The sequence below is a fragment of the Chlamydotis macqueenii genome, chromosome 3 (assembly GCF_036417535.1).
Source record: "Chlamydotis macqueenii isolate bChlMac1 chromosome 3, bChlMac1.mat, whole genome shotgun sequence".
NCBI lineage: Eukaryota > Metazoa > Chordata > Aves > Otidiformes > Otididae > Chlamydotis > Chlamydotis macqueenii.
Window position 1 is genome coordinate 4,706,706 of NC_141558.1, and position 14,949 is coordinate 4,721,654.

At 39.6% G+C, this 14,949-nt stretch overlaps 1 protein-coding gene across 2 annotated transcripts in view; it reads right to left on the reverse strand.

The window, feature by feature from the left end:
• The window catches only part of TFAP2D (transcription factor AP-2 delta), a 49,542-nt gene that overhangs the window by 21,308 nt on the left and 13,285 nt on the right, over positions 1 to 14,949 (reverse strand). For both annotated transcript variants that reach the window (XM_086744912.1, XM_086744911.1), the window contains 3 exons: positions 11,957 to 12,122; positions 9,085 to 9,203; positions 1,686 to 1,827 (listed from right to left, as the gene is read on the reverse strand). In XM_086744912.1, the coding sequence (XP_086601038.1) occupies positions 1,686 to 1,827; positions 9,085 to 9,203; positions 11,957 to 12,122 (427 nt within the window). The remainder of the gene's footprint in view (positions 1 to 1,685; positions 1,828 to 9,084; positions 9,204 to 11,956; positions 12,123 to 14,949) is intronic.

Here is a 14,949-nt window from a genome sequence, read left to right on the forward strand (position 1 = left end):
AAGAGTAGTGAGGCTGTTATGTGTCTCTCAGTTGGACAACCTTTGGACATAACAACTGTCCACTGACTGTTACAACTCATGGCAATGTGATCTCTCCTTAGAACCAGAAAAGAAGAGGGAAGATTTGCATCATTATAGCTGAGTAACATTTTATAAATGGGGCAGATCCTCCAGCTGGGGCAATTTACAGTCTTAACTCTTGATTAGATTGTGCTGCCCAGCGGTACAATCAGCTTTTACAAAGTTAGAGGGGCAGATTGTTAACAGGCTATACAGCCATGGGAGAAACACCTTGCAGAGAGGAGCTGCTTCTTGCCAGCTGGTTTATTCTCATGCCTCTGAAACCTCTTGGGCCCTTAGAACAAATGTGGATGTAGGTAAGAGTAAGATCACATTCCACTTATATTATTCCTTTTAATCTACAAAGGACTTAGAAGCAGAATGTGTGAGGTCTCTCATCACCTTTACAACCAGCAAGTGTCCCCTGAGCCACATGGAACTCTGCTTATCACCCCAGGGAGACATCACAGGCTATATTCACGGAATTTGCAAGTCTGAGATGTTCCAATGCGTGTCATTTCTGAGTCGCCTTTAGGATGAAGAGCTCTGGATTCAAGAGGGACACCAAAGCCAGAAGTCCTGTTCCCCATAAACAGACAAAGCAGAAAAACACTGCGATAAAAAGGATGATCCTGTTGCTGGTCATCTTTTTCCGCTGCTACAGGCTGATTCCTCTCTGTTGGATATATCACAGCCTGGATGATTCCTAAGCATTTCCAGCACTGGGATGGTGGTTTGAGAGCTCAAGCTTCTGTTCCGAGCTCTACTGCAGCCCCACTGTGTGACACTGCAGTAAGTGCAGGAAGAGTAATAAAATCATATAATGGTTTGGATTGGAAGGGACCTTTGAAGGTCATCTAGTCCAACCCCTCTGCAAGGAACAGGGACATCTTCAATTAGAGTATGAGTATGTTCAAGGCTACCCCATGCAGACATACCACACACTTCGTGTGGTTTACGTTGTTCCATGCAGACTATTTATTCCTGTTTCCCATGGCTCATGAAGGCTAATTCCTCCCTCATCAAGGCTAATTAACCTAGATGAGATGTTATCCTAACATGATGTTACTGCTCTAGGGAGCTGAGTGGCTTGTTTAGAGCAGTCAAGTGTCTCTGTGGGTCTTTAATGACTTCAGCAAGGCTTGCCTGCTGGTCTACATTGTTCCAGCACCTTTGACTTCAGGGAAACTCTTGCAATTTCCATCCAGAGAGAGTCTATCCCTCTGCAAACCAACTCTCCCTCAGTAAACTAACGATAATTATCCCACAATAACTACTACTTCAGTATAAGCTTAGATCTCCTGCTCACATGCAAACAGCCTCTGTCCTATAGATCTTACCACAAAATGATGTCCCTCCTCTCATCTAAACCAAAGCATCTGAGAAAATGTGTGTGTGTCTCCTTGACCTCAAGCAATGAGAGAACAGCCACTAAAACCTTATGGCAGTAAATAAGATTCCTCTTAGAGCATCTCTAAAGAGGATTGCTCTCGCTTGCTGTCAGTACTGTTGTGATAGCAGTCACAGCAATCCCAGCTCCACACTCCCACTCCTCCCTCCCCCAGCCCCCAGATCCAAGATGGAGAAGTGATAGATTTCTTTTCCAGTTTCCCCTCCCTTCTTACTTTGTCGCTAGGATCATCTTTTTCCTCGCTGTCTGCTCTTTCTGTTCCATGTGCTGTCTGGCAATGTGCTCTCCTACCGCCTTGGCAGGGAACTCTGTTTCACAGGTGTAGCCGAAATCTCTGGCCAAATGTAATGCTTCCCCTGTGGACAAACAAAATGAGTCAGTTAGTTTTTAAGGTTCTTCTTATTATTATTATTATTCTTACAGAATTTCTTCCACTCTTAAAAAAAAAAATCATAATGCCATAACAAATTGCTTTTCTAGACATTCATTCCTAATCTCAGTTACAGATCTAGCCTGCTCATGCTTAGTCATCAGATGGTGCCAGCCAGAAGATAGGGAGGTTATTCCTCTCATGAGAAAACACCTGTCAAGACACTTGGGTTTAATTCCTTCCCCTGCCACCACTGAGCACTGGGCAACTGCTCAAGCCCAGCTCATCATTGATATTTAAGGCATGGAAATTAGTGGAAGGTAGGAATGAATCACTCTGAAGAGCTGAAATTCAGCCTTTGGTGCTCCACTTGTCTATCTCTAAAGGAAAAATAGCCTCCTACCCCAGGAAAGAGCTGTGGAGATAACTTACATTTCAGTATATTTGCTTAGGAGTTAAGCCAGTCAGCACAATACAAGTGCCCCGTGCTGAAGATGAGCAGACCTCAAAGTAGAGCACAAGAAACAATCCTGTTTCCAAAAAGACTGCAATCAAAATTAACCAAACAAAATAAAAAGAGATTACAATGAAGATCACAGTTACTGTTTTATAGGTGGGGAGATCAAGGCAAAGGGAGTACACGGCTTGACCAGGCTTTATGAGAAGTTTGTGACAGATGCAAGCACTGAGCATCTCTCTACCTCACCACAGAGACTGGACACCATAACCCAACTCCATGTTGGATGCCAAATACCTCTAGAAGAACCCGTCCCTCTCCACCAGCTTAGAGAACCCAGGAATTTATTTTAGGGTTTACTGAACACTCTGGCCTGCATGCTGTGACTCTGACAATCTTGGTGTGGGATTAATCTGAACAAACACAGCTGCCTGAGTGTGAACATCTGTGCCTAAGTTAGTCTTTCCCTGGTGGGAAATAGGTACTTCCAGATGATGCTTGATTTAATCTCATCGTAGAAGGTAGAAATAGGTCAGCTACCAGAAGTGTATGTTGAAGCACATCTGCGTGAGTGACTGAGAGATGTACTCTAGAATAGTTTGGGGGTTAGGGTGTTGTGAGGTTTTTATGTTATTTTTCTTTTTTTTTTTCAGATTTGTGCATTTGATTGCCATCATGAGAGGTGGCATTGGACCCTGGCTTTTTGGAGACCAGGCTGATGTTCCAGCTGAACAGTTAGGAGGGGTGCAGGGGTGCAGTAACTCTTCCTTTTGAGAACACGTGGAGTGGAATTCCTCCGAATCGATGCCAGTCTTGACTTCTGACCTAATACTTTCAAATCAATGGAGACAAGCTGGCACTTGAAGCATGTATCATCCATGCTGAAGTGGAAGGCAAAAGAGGATTAAAGGAATTATAGAAAAGTCCATGTTAGAAGGGAACTCAGGAGATCACCTTCTGTTGAAAGTATGGCCTTAGATTAGGTTATTCAAGGACTTTTCAAGCCTCATCTTGAATATTTCCATCCATGAGGATTCCACAGCTTTTCTGAGCAACTTAATAAAATGTTTAGTTATTAATTTAATTTAATTGCCAGTCACCCGGAAGTGCTGATTTCTCCCTGTTGACTACAATGAGACATGTGAGGGTGACAGAGACCATGAGATGAATCCCACTCCCAACAAAACTGAATCTGCTCTGCTGGCCACACCAAGGAAGATGGAAACTTCCATGGGAGCAGTGGTCCTGTGCCAGGGGCAGCATGAGGCGTAAGGAACCACATGCACTGACCTCTATTTCAGTCTCTGTTCTCCACCTTTTAAAACTTTATTGTCTCCCTTTCTGTCATTGGAGTTCTTGCCAGAAAAATATCTTTTGTTTCCACAAGTAAATACTTTGCTGTTGTGTTTATCTGACTTAATTGGATTCAGGTACCAGTAAAATACATGCACTACTCCCAGGAAATTTGTTTGCTGACATAAGTCAACAACAATCTTCACAGCTGTAACCAGTTTTATATACAAAAATTGAAGATTATACTCAAATTAATATGCCTTATTTGGATTTTAAAAACCTGATTTCCAGTATACCTAAAAAGAATAAGACATTAATAATCAATCACTATCTCCGAGTTGAAAGGAGAAATGGTTTCCACTTAGTTTACAGCTTCTGGAAAAGTAAAACAGTTTCCAGTGAAATTAAAATGGATTTTAGTGGTGTGTTAACAGTGAGTCAGAATGAACAGACACATAGCTGACTGCCAGTTTTGTATTTAAAATGTTTATCCTTGACTTCTTCATGGATGAGTACAAATTAAAACCATAGCTGCTAAATTTCTGAAGAATTGCTTCAAGATTTCTATTTCAGCTGTGCTTCTACTCTTCCTTAAATAAAGACTTACTCTTTAAGTCAACTGCAAAAGAGTATCTGGTTTTCGTTTTTAACCAAACTCCATTAAAACACTCAATAGGTTTGTTTTCATGCCAGCGCGGAAAGAAGACAGAAGTCGAATCCATTAAAGCTGTCATCAGGTGGAATTACCATTCTCCAGGCATCTCTATCCTGGTCCCAGTCAGACCCAGGCAACAAAGCAAGGAATCTAGTTTGCAAAGCATTTAAGCATTTAGCCATTAGAAAAGTCTTGGTTTCAAGAGAACAGAATTTTATGTGATGAAATGTATGCATTTATTTAACATGGTCAACAACAAACTCATTAGAATTTGTACGTAATTTTCACTTAATGTCAAAAGAAAGGAAATTAAGATATGAATTATCGTTAAAACTTATTCCTAAGATGGTGTGTATTATTTACTACAGCTGAGAAAATTATACTAAACTGTTTTGATTATCTGAGAAAATTATATAAAAGTATAAAACTTGTCTGTTTTTCATGGAGTTGGGATTGTAATTGAATGCTAATGGTACATGAAGAGATAAACTAATGAGAAAAATGAAACGACTTACCTACTTGTGGACATATATAGGTAAAAATGTATATACCTATAGTGAAAAAATAAATCTAAAATTTTAAAGTATATGTATATTAAAATATATTTTAAAAGTAGAATTTAAAAATACATTTTAAAAATGTGTTTTTGTTGGAAATGGAAAGTTGATATATATTAGGAATGCACATTATAAGTATGTGTATGTATTCATACAAGCAGGCACTTAGCTTCCATATGTTATAAGGAATAGGCACTCTAAATTAGAACACCAAATCCTAAATAAAAATAGAAAACTGGACATGAAAATGCTCTGCAAACATGATTTCTCATACATTGTTGTTAAGCAAAGATCTCATTTTGAACTGGGGCCAAATGATGAGGTATTTAGAAGTGGATTGTGTTATACTTCTATACATATTATTTGTAGTTAATCTCAGTTTACAGAGGTCACATATTACCACACAGTAGGAAATAAGTCTGCTTAGTGGGGGAAAGTAGTTTGTACAATATGTCATAAGAGATGTTATTTCTTTTTCTAAATCATAACTTGAACAAAAATTTGTTATAGGAGAAAATATGGAAATGTGAATGAACTGACCTCTTTCATTTCACCTTAGATTTGTCGTCTTCTGCTTACTTATTTTTTATGTCAAGAAGGAGTCATACTAAAGGGAGAAACCCCTAAAATCCCTGTTTTTTATAGCCAGTTGCTTCATTTGAATTTAAAATCAAATTTCCCTGTGTGCAATATCCCCAGCTCTTTCTTCCTGCAGAGACAAAGAACGGGTGCTGGAGACTGTTGACTCTTTCTCCTTCAATCCAGCACACAGCTTTGCAGCTATAGGCAGCACTGCCTTTCCTACGTAATTTGACAATTGACCAGAGAGCTTTGCATGATGGAAAATGACAGTTGCTGAAGCTGAATTGGCGGAGACAGCTCTGGAAAACCTCAGTGGAGAGACCAGCATGCGTACCTTGACAGGCTTCTGTGGGCAGGTGCAAGGAGCAGCGTGGACGTCTCCTGGGTCTAGCAAGAGTGAAAGATGCTCCTATGCAGAGTGAAGGCAGAAGCTGCATCCCAGGAGACGGACGGTCTGCATCTGAACCTCCTACTCTCTCCTTGGCTTCGCCTCCTCCCGATGCTCTACCCAGCCGAAACAGTACCCAGGGGGAGGAGGGACAGGCAGGAGGTGAAAGGAAAGGTTTTTTTCTATTTGTAGGGTGAGAAGGGAGGAGGAACAAGTGAAAGGATTGGGGGAAAAGAAGTGGGGAGAAAGTGTGGCAGTTGATAGCAGGGTGAAAAAAAGTAACTGCTGACTTATTTTTCTCAAGAATTTTGGTCCCCAAATGATGAATGCAGTCAATTCTATGTCTAGTAGATTTAGTGTCTTGTTAGGCTTGACAGAAAAATAAATTCTAGATTTTTTTTTGTAAGTGTTTTTTTTTTTAATTTTATTTTCGTAAATAATCTGATGGTTTTATATTCATTTATGCATTACTTTTACCTGCACCTGCATAACACTTATACTGTGTTCTGCCTTGTAAGTGACCTGTCCAAATAAATGGGGACATCTCTCGTCTTCTGACGTCCTTTCTTGCTCCTACTGGGGAGGCTTTTGACTGCTTTGAGCCAGCAGTAAGGCTTAGCCTTAGCAATGCTGGTATTTAATGGATAAGCCTTTATTGTATTAGCTGAGATGTAGGAATTTTCGTTTTAGAGCTGGTGAGAAAAGTGACCTTTCCCTTCCTCTAATCTAGGCACTAGAGGGCATCCCGCACCTACAGGTTGCGGAAGGCTGTGTCCTATACTGCTGTGGAGAGTCTTGCAATACTGAACTCATTCTCCCTGTCTCTTTCCATCCATTGTGTTGATTTATGTGGATGACCATATAAAGAATAGAACTGACCTGTCAAACTAATCCTACACTGGGCCCCAGAAATCCCTACCAAAGACACTAAAGATGCAACTTGACCAAAACAAGAATAACAGTAAACAACCAGCAGCCATGCTGAACTCCAAAAGAAGTAAGTTTGCAGAAAACAAGCCATCACAGAATAATTTTCATCAAGTCTATATCTTCATATGACTACCACAGCCTAGAAATTCATTGTGGTTCCTCTGTTGTACTTGGCAGCACTCCCAAAGACTCAATTATTTTATTCTGTTTTAGAGGAAGAGAAGTCTTAGTCATGCCAGAGACTTTCAAGATGTCTTTGATCAATATAACTGATCACCATAAAATTAATTTTGTCTTTTCTTACCTCAGGTATTCAAGAGGCTGAGCATATTCGTACCTTACAGAGATATTAAAGGCCTCAATACACTGAAGACTGTGAGGATCTTTAGTAATAATAAACTTAGAACTATCTAAAGTAATCAAGAGTGACACAATCCTGGGTCCTTACAAGAAGTCCACACAGTGCACCTGATATTTAGGAATTTAATAAGACTAACAAATCATGATGTCAATTTGTGTGTTAACATCACACAGGAAAAGCCAATGCTGTTTTCTTCACATTTTCTTCTCCTCTAAAACCTGGAATAAGCCTGTGTCTTTCCATTTCTGTCTCCTCCAGCATCAGGAGCCATTGAAAAACGGGTTTCCTTGCAAAAACTGTGCTATAAGTTAGTACCACTTGGAAATAACGTCTGCACGTACAAAAAGAGGACAGCTTATACCACAAAGAATTCAATGAGCACTGCTAAGTTTGACTGAGGATTGGTTACATAGACAGAAAATAAACTTCATTTCGTTTTCTATTGGAATGTTTACACACATGGTGGTGCCTTTCCCAAAAATTCCAGTAGACAAAATTCATTATTAGGATATCTAGGCAAACAGATCTCTGTCAAAGTAAGCTCAGTCTCCGCAGTATATATCTTTAGGACTCACATTAAGGTAGTTCAAGAAGAAAAGCAATACCATAGACTTGATAATAGGTTTGCTATTGGCTTTGCGGAAAAGGCAGGGAGGCAAGCACAGCTTCATTCTTGGAAAAAAGTAGTCTAATCCTGACTTACAGTAAATGTACTTTGCCATCAATCCCAGGCCAGCAGTTGAAAGAGGGCATCCTCACTCTCAGTCTCTTCTAATGAATATGTAGCTGGCCACACACCTCTGTTTATTTTTCCCTGCTAAGAGTCAAGATCCATGAAGGACGGTGAAGGTAGTAACACACTTTACTCCTCTAAACTGAGGGAGAAAACTCCCTTTTCTAAGACTGTAACTCCATTATGGCTTTCTCTTTATTACAAGCAGGTGTGATATAGACACACCTGTAGTTCAGAGCAGCCCCATTGTAGTTGTGTGTACTCCGTGGCCCCTGAGAATTTCAGTCCCTCCCCTTAGATGGTGAAAAACATCCATTGTTCTGGATTCAGCACTATTTCTCCATCTTTTAAGATACTAAAAATCTGACTAGACAAGGTCCTGAGCAACCTCTTCTAATTGACCCTGCTTTGAGCAGGAGGGTTGGGCTAGAAGATCACCAGAGGTCCCTTCCAGCCTCAGCCTTTCTGTGATTCTGTGGTAATATGTGCTGAGACCTCAGCCTACTTACCTAGATCTGTACGGACCTTTCAGGTGGTGATCCTAGAAGGTGTTGACCTTTAGGATGAGCTGAGTGCTCTCAACATCAAGGAGAAGGGATCTGAAATTCCCAGAGTTGCTACTCGCAGACAGACAGCAAACCGAGTACTTAGTGGATTCATCCAGAATAGAAGAGATGCAGGTACAGTTTCTTCCCTTTGCCTGAGGGGTTTGAACCTGTATCTCCCAGCTGAAGGTTTGAAGAGCCTGGCAGTATTTGGTGAATGATATTTAAACAACAAATAAAGGCCAAGCAAGTATCTCCTGGGCCTGTCTAGAATTTATCTGAAAACAGATTTCATTTACTTATGTGTGGGGAAAAGTCTTGTCTAAATATTTTGCCTTCCTTTGGAAAAAAAAAAAGGAAAAAAATCACATTTTGGATCAGCTCCAGGAAATTCACAAGTTAAAAAAAAAAGGAGGATAAACAAACCTACTTATAGAGTTGGTATAAGACATTCATCTCTCTCACAAGAACACTTGGATCATCGATTTGTAAGACAGATCCCAGCACAGAAAGCACAGATCAATGCTGAGGAAACTGCAGGACCAAACCACTTGCTGGGAGCCAAGACATCGCAGGGTGAGCTTCCATTTTGCCACTCCTTCTTTCTGTGGCTTTAGGCAAGTCAGTTCTCCTCTTTGTACAAAATACAGAATTTTATATTTAACACTGTGTCTGAAAAGTGTTGTATACAAGCAAATACTTTAATTCTGTTTATATTATATTGCAATATTATAAGCCCTACCTTCTACCAAGGAAGTCAAGAGTGTGACATTTGCAGCTTTTCTTCTTCCTGCTGGCAAATTCAGTCCCAGTCTGTCTAATTTTTCTCGCAAGCAGCGTCCTCCATTCTTGGATTTTGCTCTGTCATGAGAGAACAGTAGGAGAGAGAAACTTGTCTTTATTCTGCACTTTTTTTTGCCATATTAACATAAGTCTAGAAATTGTACACACCTTATTGACAAACATGTGGGGTAATGCCTGCACTAATGACATCAATGGAAAAATCTTTCAGAGCTGTATTGTTACCATCCTGCTCACCCTATGTGAGTCTTTCATGTTGGTCCTTTGACAGAATTAGAAATTTTATTGCCTGTCACAGGGGCATCAGATCTTCAGACAGCTTTGCACCTAGTGGAACCCATGGTCCTGATTTGGGCACTGAGCCTGGGATTGCAGTGACTGAATATAAATATTGACAGTGCAATCGCTGATGTCTGATCTAGCCTTCCCAGGTTCCCAAGTCAATCGAGAGAGAAACATGCATTTCTAGAACAATATTAAACAGATATCTAGAATGAGTTGACTTTACCCATCTCTCTCACCTAACTAAAAAAGGAAGACAGATGGCTACTCAGATGTAGTCGTCCAGGTAGAATGCAGCTCCAGCTATCCCTGTATAATTTATGTAGAGACCTGGGTACTTAGAAATGTAGTCTACAATGCCCAATACTTACAAGGAAGAAGGCTAAGGCAACAGGAAATGCTGAAGCTAAAATCCCAACCGTCTTTGGTCACCCTTGCCCCTATCCCAAATGCCTACATTATTTTGTTCTCACAAAATGGTTTCTGGTGCATCCCACATCTGCTTTTCTGCTGTACCTCAGTGTTTGAAGCATTTGAGACATACCCTCTTACACAGCAGAGGTAGGTTCAATTTCTTGCTCAGCCTGAGAGAATTTTAATATTTTGTGTTAAAAGGTTAAAATGTGTCTTTTAGACAAATGCAGCAGTTAGCTGGCAGTGAATAACTAATGTTAAAATGCTTAAATATTGAATAGAGCAGTGACTGGAACAAAGATCTCTCTCATCCCAAATGAGTGACTTGGACATCACACAATAATGTCATCACTATAGTTACACCTTTGCTTTTGTCCAACAAAATGAGACTGAGGGGCCTTCAGCTTAGAATAACCAATCACTAAGTATAAAATACACCTAACTAGATGCTTTGAGGTGCAAGTTCAAGTTCCTTCAGGCAGAGGAAGGAACCAAACTTGGGATACCACCATTTGGATGGTTGTTTTTACCTACTAAGATATACTGCAACTTTGACCCTATTGGATGTCAAGAAATGTCTTCTGAGAACATTTTATCCAGAAAAAAGAAAAAGCTAGTTGGCAAAATATCTAGACAGTGACTACTGACAGGATGCAAAACCAGCCCTGGCAGGTGTCAGGCAAACCATTAACAGGATTCAGTTTTTTTTACATCTCTGCTGTTCAGCTACAGAGTGAATCTGTTCTCTAGTTGTGACACCTACAGGTATAGCCCGACGCAATCTATTAATTTACACTCTGCTCTGTAAAACAGAATTAGCACATCTAAACTACTGGCTGGGACTAGTTCCTGGCTTATGCTAACTGCTGAGCCATGTCCGGGGTTGATTTGGAAGAGTAATATTTGGTCTTGGTCAAAAACTTATGGGGATTGTTCTAGCATTTTAACAGCACAGAGAAATAAGTCCCCATGTTCAGGCGGATGCCCTTACATTCTTAATAGCTTGCACTGGTATTGAAGAAGTTTATGGAATGAGTATTTAAAGTGAATATTTCTGTGACTATTAGCTGAAGGCCTTTCCAAGCTGAATCAGTAAGGCAGGAAAACTTTTGTGAATGTAGGTTTTGTATTTCAATGCCTATAGAGGCAGGTAAATAGGGCTTATGCCCCTGAAACAATTTTACTATCTATAATCCTCCCTCTGCAAGATGGCTCGAGGCAGCTCTTGGACTGCTACGTATCTTAGAACATCGCAGGTTGGTTAAAACTACTTTCAGTATAAGTACGGGGATCAGCGTGGCCTTCAGTGACAGCAGTGAAATAGCCTATGACTTCCCAGCTAGTTTTGATCAAAGGGCATCCAAGTAGCTTATGCCATCTAAGTTGACGCCTCAGGGCCATTGCGACTTACATACGCCTGGCTGAATTACAGTTCCCGCCCTGTTTTCCACTTGCAATGTGAGGCAAAGTCTGCCACTTTCCTTCTCTCTGCTACTGCTCTCTGCACGTGTCTGTTCTGGTCAGTGAAGGGTCAGAGGCAAAATTGCACCTAATTACTTGCTTCTCCTCCAGTATCTCACACCGAGAAAAATAAAACCAGCATATTCTGCTAAGTCTGTCTTTTCTGTGCTCAAAAGGCATACAAGGGAGAGTGAAAGGAAATGACATCCCTACACCTGCGTGTTTTAGGGTTTTGATGAGCAAGGGTTGTAACTACACTTAGTAAAACAATTTACGTTGAAATACATTCTCAACAAGAACTCAGATTTGTAGCTCTCGTGAAATTTTCCACACACTAAACGTCTTTTTTTTTTTCATTCAAAACAAGAAAAGTGCCACCTGTCCATCTCTGATGGGTGATTGAACTGAGAGGGGGAAAAAAATAAATTCACTGAAAAATATAAACTTTCTGTGAAAAATGTTAACACAATTTTCATTTTTCTCATTTACTGAAAATTTCCCTAGAAACAGTGTTCACTACCAATCCATCTCCTTCTGTTTTCCCAAACTGTGACCACCTAGCCAAGTGGGGAAAGAGAACAAAAGCTATTTGTAGAAAATAAAATTACAGAAATTACAGCACTGTCTAGGACTTGTTATTCTCACCTTCAACTTACCTTCTCAAAATACCTCCTAAGAGGGAAGCATTGAGGCATTCTGGTGGCGAGAGGCGCCTTTTCACCTCTGCAATGGTCACCTTGTACTTCGAAGTGGAGCTGAGTAGAGATAAGCGACCAGGAACAGAGCAGAACAGGTCGGTGGGGTTAACAACGCAGGTGCCACCTACAAAACAGAAGAAATATTACAGAAAGGGAAACCTCATATTCCATGTTTTAACAAATTCAAGAATGAAGAACAATTCTGTTGTCTACTTGTGGTTGTTGGTGGTGGGGTTTTTTTCTGGGGTTTTGGAGTATTTTCGGAGGGGTGGTTTTGTTTTCATTTTTAAATATTGCATCACATTGTTGCTTTGAGAAAAATGAACAGATTGAAATTTTAGTCTGGGAAAAATGAACTATTAGATCTTATAAGCTTTATAGTCAAGTTAGGTAGTTACGGCTACCTCATTTGATTTCATGCTTAGTAAAAATTACAGTCAGTTTTTAGAGTCTTATGTCTGGTGTGATTGACAACATAAGACTGAACCAGATTCAGATATGACTCATGATTTTTAAAAATACAGTTGGTGAAAAATTTAGGACATTGATTCTAGTGAGAAATGTTCATTTTAACTCTCACAGAAGTGTTTAGGGTAACAAAGATGCAACAGCACTATAGATTTGCAGCCAGAATAGCTTTCCACGCCTTTGAACTCTCATATACTCCCTCTGAAGTTAGGTCAAATTGTCAACTGATGTTAATGATTGAAATCTATTGAGCTACATCAGTTTATCTCAGGTTCATCCAGGAATTGTTTATTTCTTGAAAGTGCAATTACTTGACCTGGGTCTAAATCTGCTGAATGATCACCAAATCTTTTAATGAAGACTGTAATCAATAACTCCTCAGGCAAAATCGAGACTTTAACTGAAGTTAATATGTGAGAGAGCAAGAGAGAAAACTTTCTCTGCAACTGATCCAAGAGGATAGGGCAAACTCCCAGGGAAAAAAAAAAAAATAATAGTCTTAACTAGCACATATTTTATCACCAAGTGCAAAACACTTTTCTTTGACCTGCCTTCTCCAACCTGACTACAACAAAAAAATTCTGTGGAAGAAATAAATCTTACCACTGCATGCACAGTTCTTCCCTGAGGGAAAGATGAGAAAAAATAATGAGCTGCATATGACAGTGATATAAACTATCATATAATTCAATGCACTACTAGAAGGGGTTCAGATGGTTTTTGTGAGGATTGTGGTATAAAGACCTTCTTACAGCAGAATGAATCTGTGCTCATCATTCATGTTTAAAGGAAAGAGATTGTATTTTTTAAAGTACCGTGATAATTTCTTCTTTCCTCTGAGCGCTCTAATCTTTTTGAACTGCAAGAGCTCACATTATTATGCTTAAAAATTTTAGTTTGTAATCTAAGTTATGTAATGTGAAGAGAAGAGAAGAGAAGAGAAGAGAAGAGAAGAGAAGAGAAGAGAAGAGAAGAGAAGAGAAGAGAAGAGAAGAGAAGAATAGCTTGCTTTAGACAAGATCCTAACACTTTTACTTCATCTTCTTCCACATGTAATCCCTCTTAAAATTAAGGTGACTGTGTATGTTCCAATTTTGGCAGAGACAGAGGAATGTAACTGAAGGATGAAACTTCATTAAAGGCAGACTATCACTTGCTTACATAAGGCAAACAGAATTTCTTTCCAAATAGTTCAGCTTTTGAAGGTATATTTAAACATTTGTGCTGACAGCAACACCAGAAAAGAACATCTCTCGATAGAAATCCCAGATGGGTGCTGACTCAGTACAGCAAGGTATTTTATGACTTTTCTAATTATGCTACAGGATAGATATTAGTGTCCACTTCTCAGACAGAATACAGAGACAAATTGTGCATCATCAAATAAATATACATATCAAGGGCACTTAATCACATTTTTGCACAGCTCAAAGCTACAATTCATGAGCTCATATGCTCAAATACAGAAATCTGGTGCCACATGCCTGAAATGTTTTCATTGTTTTTGTTGTTTCGGTGGCTTTTTTTTTTTTTTTTTCTTCTTTTTTCATATCTGAGGTAGGGCTGCACAGGAACCTATAAATATTTTTAATCAACATTTTCAAACTTCCAGTCTGTCAGGTACATTTGCAAAGAGTGTTAACACTGAGTAGATTTGTTTGCTTGGCATCTCCTGCCACACAATACATGTACACATGCACACGTATTTACGTGTCAAGAAAACGGTAGCAATGTGTACATATTTATTTACTTCAGTAAGTCTGTATATTCTATAATGAGTGAGACTGTACTGAAATCAGTGTCATATTAAAGTTTATCTTCTTGCCAGCTTAAGCTAGTATGTGCACCATTTATGCCAGATAAATAATTGTTCCTTTAATCCAAAAACCTGTTACCCAGCAGCTGCTCCTACCCTAACCACAATTTACTGGAACACTTCTCATTACTATTTAGTAGAAGGCTGTTTACAGTCTAAAATGTTTAAAAAATATCATGCCTATGCAGCATGACCTTAAACAAAGCAATTCCAGGTAAGCCAGGAATGGGTTAAAAGTAAAAGAAAACAAGTCTAAGTCATTTGCTTTCCAGAAACACGGAGAACAAGTTGCAAATTACAAGAAGGTAAAATCTGTTGCATATAATTATTTCACTATATTAATTATTCATTGACACAGCAACGGAGCGTGTTGTGGTGATTTCTAGATGAAGCTATCTCTTTGTCACAAACTCTGAGCAGTTTGGAAGGCACGGGTCACCTACCACAAACAGCTTGGAGAGGGGATGGATGAAGTCCTGGCCTTTACACCAGGTAGACAGAAAAAGGGATGACAGTAAACAAAGGGAGGGCTACTGGAAAGAGAAAGGAAAGGATAAGTGTTACCACACTGGAAGATGAAGGGTTAGATTTCTTTCCAAACACACACAGTTCAGTCTATTCCTTCCCCCATATTCTAATCATGTGTTAGAGTGAAGAAATGCAGCTC